This window comes from Olea europaea, chromosome 15, assembly GCF_002742605.1.
Source record: "Olea europaea var. sylvestris chromosome 15, O_europaea_v1, whole genome shotgun sequence".
In the NCBI taxonomy this organism is placed as follows: domain Eukaryota; kingdom Viridiplantae; phylum Streptophyta; class Magnoliopsida; order Lamiales; family Oleaceae; genus Olea; species Olea europaea.
In genome coordinates this window covers 16,188,596-16,194,556 of record NC_036251.1, presented here as the reverse complement: position 1 = coordinate 16,194,556, position 5,961 = coordinate 16,188,596, and the positions used below count along the sequence as shown (strand labels likewise).

The following is a 5,961-nucleotide window of genomic DNA, read 5'->3' as shown; positions in this document are numbered from 1 at the left end:
TATATCATATTTCAGGCGGCGATATTGATATCGAGACAGCTTACCAACCGAGTTAATTTTGCGAACAAAGTTTTGTGAGTGGAAAAATATAAATATTTTTAAAGAATTTATAAATTAAGTTTATTGTTAAAGTATGTGCAATTATATGCGATTATGTGTTCGAATTACATAGTTATAATGGAAATATCTTTTATTATGATATATGTGGGATTTCAAAGATTATATACGTTACATTGTGAATTGGAATATAGGATATGATTTTGAGATCGACCACAAAAATACCCGTGATTATATATTTCTTTTAATTTATTGAGGGGCCTTGGTCGTATTCTATACTACACCAAGGGGTCTGGGACCGGGGATGAAGGGGTCTCGACCTTGTACATATAGTTCACTAAGGGACCTTGGTAGTGTTCTAGAATTGATTATGAGAAGTCTTTGAGACCGACTTTCGTTCACGGAGGGAGCCAAAGGACGTGACGAAAGTTTTTAGCCCGAGGGGCGGATTATATATTTCAGTCAGAAGGTACATTTTTGTGGATTTTTCAGCATGTTTGAAGTGATGAGTTATGTCATAATTTTAAGATGATATTTTATGATCTTATGTGAATATTTCATTTTTTGGCTTTAATTACATGATGTTATCTTATGAATTATCAAATGATATGAATTTCATTTTCGATAGAAATGTAAAATTGAAAAAGTATATTTATTTTCGAACTTCTCCACTCACTGAGCTATCAACTCATATATTTTCTCGTAATTTTTCCTACAGGTAGCAATTGATTCATTTTAACTGAAAGAGCATAATGATTTCGAAATGAGAGCCACACGACATATTGAGTATTATAATTCATATTGATGAAACACAAAATAAATAATTTGGACCCATCGCATTATGTTTTACATAAGCATTTGATTTTGTTGCATTTTTAGAAATAACTCATAATCAGCCTTGGTGATAGATTTGACATCTAGTCAACATCTATTATCGGCGTACGTCACGTTTCAGATCCACTAAGATGATTCGGGACGGGTCGTTTCATTAATTTTTCAAACATAATGTAATTATTTGCTTGCATTATTGAAAGCATTATTACTTCCAATCTACGTGCAGCCTTATCAGACCTTTTGTCCCTACTTAATTACTTCTTGTCTGCTATTACCAACTTAGCCCCATTTGATTCATATTAAATTAAATTTCATTTTCTCTATCCTGTTTTCAATAACATAATCTTCAATATATATATATATATATATATTCATCCATTTTAATTTGGAAAAATGGAGGTCAAACGGGTGCTATTTTTATGGCTACTTTATTTGAGTTGGTGCCAATAGTTGATGAACTTATCTAATTACTATTTTGAGTTCCAGATAATAAAGTAAGTCAATATAAATAAGCCATGCCCACCATACCAAATATAATATTTTATGAACAACTTAGACAAGTCTCAAAGATCAATGAGTATCTTCAACCTGAACATTTTCAAGCCAATTTATATTCGCACTTCAAAAAAACAGATTCCAAATCACTGTTTTGCTTTATGTACAAGTGCTGCTGCTAATTCTAATCAGCATAGTTTTATAACCAATACGCGGCCTTGCAGTCAGATTGTGATTAGGCGATCAGGAAACTACAAACCCCCAGTATGGGACTTCGAATATATTCAGTCGTTAGATATTGAATACGCGGTAATTTTCAACATTTGCATAAAAAATAAGTTCTTCCTTTTTTCTTGCAATCAGATTTTGTTCTTGCATGATGTAGGGAGAGAGATACGCTACACGGTCTTCTGAGCTGAAAATGCAAGTGAAGATGATGCTTAATAAAACAGTAGAGCCACTGGATCAGTTGGAATTGATTGACAATTTGCAAAGGCTGGGGATATCCTACCATTTTGAGAATGAAATTAAGCAAATCTTGTCAGTCATTAACAAAAAATATAGCAAAAATGATCAACAGTCAAAGATTAAGGATTTATATGCTACGGCTTTGGAATTCAGACTACTAAGACAACATGGCTTTAAAGTTTCTGAAGGTGCAAATCAGTTTCTTCTGTTCATTTTCATTCATTTTTCATGCTTACACGTCTTATACATGTCCTGTTGAACACAGAGATATTTGATCGTTTCAAGAATGAGAAGGGTGAGTTCAAGTCGAGGCTTTGTGATGATATAGAGGGATTGTTACAACTATATGAAACTTCATTTCTTTCAATGGAAGGAGAAAGTACCCTAGAAATGGCTACAGAATTCACTATGAAACACCTTAACGATCAAACTAGTATTGATCAGTTCCATTCTCGATTGGTGCACCATGGCTTGGAGCTTCCATTGCACTGTACCATACCGCGGGCAGAGGCTAGATGGTTCATAAACATATACAAGGACAGGCCAGACATGAATCAGATTCTGCTTGAGCTTGCTAAATTGGATTTCAACATTGTTCAAGCAAAATATCAGCAGGAACTAAAACATGTCTCTAGGTATTTATTGATAAGATGCTGTATTCAATCAAAGATAAATCGACATCACAAGTTGTCTTCAATCAGAGACAACTCAACAAGGAATTTGATGGAGGGAAATAGTCTCTCCTCAACAGATTTGCCTTTCACTTTACCACTATAAACTTTTATTACGGTTGGAGAAAATGTGTATTAATTCCTACACTAATACATTTGTGCACATTTCTATCTCTTTTTTCTCATTTTAAATACATGGGCCAAATATATTGAATTTTGATGTTTAGACGTAACAAAGGATTTTTTTTTTTTTTTTTTGAATAGGTGGTGGAAGGGAACTTGCCTTGCCGAAAAGTTGTCATTTGCGAGGGATAGGCTGGTGGAATGTTTCTTTTGGACTACTGGGGTGATATTTGAACCTCAATATGAATTTTGTAGGAAGATATTGACGAAGGTCAATGCTTTAGTAACAACCATTGATGATATATATGACGTCTATGGTACATTAGAAGAGCTTGAAGTTTTTACAAGAATCATTGAAAGGTAAGAAACATCCTTATTCCTCATTTCAGAACCCCCACCCAAATAAAAAAGTAAAAATTAAAAACGAAGTCCCTTTGTTAAAGGACACACTCAAAGTTTGTGAATACGGAAGTACTTTGTATATTAAAAGGTTTATATGATAGGGAAAATTGAATGATTGACTTATTCAATCTTTAAAAATGGACAAGCTTGTTATTAATTTTATTTATAGTTGCAAGATTATATCTCAAGAAACAGTTCAAATCTATTTTAAATTAATCAAAATGTGGTCCTTGCATAATCAACTTCATGAAATTAGGTTTTGTTTTCTAACTTGGATTGGTACGTTGATATTTAAAGCGATGCATGTTTTTATGAGGGCCACACGACAATTTAATGAAAACTATGGTTTTCATTAGTGGGCGACTAGTTGCGAAACAATTAGGGTTGGGCAAATCTCCCGAGCCGAACCGAACCCGATGGTTCTTGTCAAATTAAATACTCGAACGGGTATCTGAATTGAGAACCGACAGGTACGGTTCGGTTCTCGGTTTTAGACCAAGAACCGAAAAATCGAATCTTTTTAATTTTTTTTATATTGAATAAATCAAATTATTTTAATTTTAATTTCTTTAAACAAATTAACAAATTAACAATTTTTAAATCCAATTTTTTTGCTCAATAATTTGTTTCATTTCTAATTTTTTAATTTTTGGCCCATTTACCCATTTTATTGTTTCATTTCTTAGTCCAACAAAGATCCAACCCATTAAATAACCCTAAACACCAGCACTAAAGTGCATAACGCTGTCTCGACTCTCGCACTTACTCTCGCAACCTCGCTGACATTCCAAAACCTATACAATCACTGGCCGACATTGTAACCTCAGATCGAAGCTCCGACCTTCGCCAACCGAAGCTTTGACCGTAGCGATTATTTGAACAAGGTAATCTACTAGTCTCTGACATTCCAAAACCATCGAATGTGTCGTTAGTTGTATTTATATAATGTTGTTACAAATGTTAAAAAATTTAATTATAGTACAGAACCGAATGGAACCGAACAGAACCGAACCCGAACGGTTCCATAATTATATTTGGACCCGACGGTTCCATTTACTAGATACCCGAAAATATTGATTTGGTTCGATTCTCTTTAGAACCCAACCGACCCGTGCCTACCCCTAAAAACAATTATAAAATGTAATGTACGAACTTGCTCTTCTTTAAAGTTGACCAAATTTTGGAAAATTAGATTGGTAGTTTAGAGTAAAATTTTCCCATAAGTGTTATATATTGATTTTTATTTTTTTTCCTTCTCGCCGTTCTAACTCCTATAATTATTATTTGTTTGGAACTCCACAGATGGGATGTCAATTCAATCCATCAACTTCCAGATTACATGCAAATTTGCTATCTAGCCCTCAATAATTTCGTCAATGAAACGGCCTACGACATTCTTAAAGAAAAAGGGTTTATAATAATTCCATATTTAAGGAAAGCGGTATCACTTTTGCTTCAGAAAGTCTCTAATACATAATCCTTATATCAGTTTCCATAATCCATATACAGTAATCTTGTCAAATTTGGCAGTGGACAGATTTATGCAAAGCATACTTACAAGAGGCAAGGTGGTACTTCAATGGATACAAACCAACAATGGAAGAGTATATGAACATTGCATGGATTTCAATATCAACTCATGTCATACTATCCCATGCGTTTTTCACTGTTACCAGTCCTATAGAGAAGGAAGCTGTTCAGTACTTACTTGATTATCCCAATTTAATCCGTTGGTCGGCAACGATTTTACGTCTTTCAGATGATTTAGCAACATCCGGGGTGCGCATATAGACTAAAATTTCATTTCATGTTTTCAAGTTCATTCTTGTTTATGAAATCATTAGCAATTCAAAATTAACCCTTTCAACTGACAGTTTATTTCGTTTTCTCTCTCAGGATGAAATGAAAAGAGGTGATGTTCCTAAAACAATACAATGTTATATGAACGAAACTGGGGCTTCTGAAGACGAGGCACGTGAACACATTAGATCTTTGATACGTGAGACGTGGAAAAAAATGAACCAAGCTCAAGAAATAATTTGTCCATTCTCAAAAACATTTATTGAAATTGCAATGAATCTTGCGAGAATGGCACAATACATGTACCAGTATGGGGATGGGCATGGCATTCAAAATCATGAAACTAAAGATCGCATCTTAGCATTATTATTTGAACCCGTTTGAAGAAAATTGAGTTTTTATTATTTATTCTATTAAATAAATTCAATTTTAATTTCGTTTATTTCTAATTAATTCTGAATATTAGGGTTTTAAATTTTTGTCATTATCTTTTACATTTAATAACTATATAGATTTTAGTTATTTCTTTAAATAAGGGTTGAAAGCTATCATGAAAATTAGTTATTTTGTAATAAATATTATAGATTTTGGAGCTGTCGAATCTTTTAATCTCGCTATTTGATACCCATATTTCTGGTAATTTTGGGAATCAACAAAAATTAGAATAAAAAAACTTCAATCGCATGTTCGTTTCATTATTTTTTATGCTTTTACCTACATCAGTTGATATCAGAGTGAGCTTCTATCACTCCTAATATAGACGAGCTAATGTTCGTGGAATCCAATATCAGAAGTTCTATTTTGGAATCAAACTTTTTGGCCCTTTTAATCTGCAGAAGAATCTTTGGTGACATTTACAATATTCCACTCATTTTTGACATTGACAGAAGAAGATGCATCAATGAAACATGCATTTGAGATATACCTGGTTGGTGTTGTACTCCTTGTTATCATGAAATTAATTAGCGGGTCTTACTTTATCAACAATTAAATCATGATGAATTTTATCAAATCCCAAATTCATGTACAAGTAACTCTATATCATTTCTTTCCCAAATCAGATTTCTCTCTTACCTTGTCCCTTCGTCTCCGTTCATCCGCTCCCAAATCA

The 5,961-nt window shown here is 33.2% G+C and overlaps 1 protein-coding gene across 1 annotated transcript; it reads left to right on the top strand.

Annotated features, from left to right (window-relative positions):
* Positions 1-1,452: 1,452 nt before the first annotated feature.
* LOC111410284 (terpene synthase 10-like) lies at positions 1,453-5,287 on the top strand. The gene is made up of 7 exons (XM_023040548.1): positions 1,453-1,695; positions 1,772-2,042; positions 2,120-2,489; positions 2,790-3,008; positions 4,353-4,491; positions 4,581-4,829; positions 4,947-5,287. Exons 1-7 carry the CDS (start codon positions 1,465-1,467, stop codon positions 5,232-5,234), a joined length of 1,767 nt encoding a protein of 588 aa, XP_022896316.1. The 5' UTR covers positions 1,453-1,464; the 3' UTR covers positions 5,235-5,287.
* Positions 5,288-5,961: the final 674 nt, after the last annotated feature.

Coding starts and splice junctions, on each gene's coding strand:
- LOC111410284 (XM_023040548.1), top strand. CDS start 1,465: ATGAGTATCTTCAACCTGAACATTTTCAAGCCAATTTATATTCGCACT. Junction 1,696..1,771: donor CGTTAGATATTGAATACGCG/GTAATTTTCAAC, acceptor TGCATGATGTAG/GGAGAGAGATACGCTACACG. Junction 2,490..2,789: donor GAACTAAAACATGTCTCTAG/GTATTTATTGAT, acceptor TTTTTTGAATAG/GTGGTGGAAGGGAACTTGCC.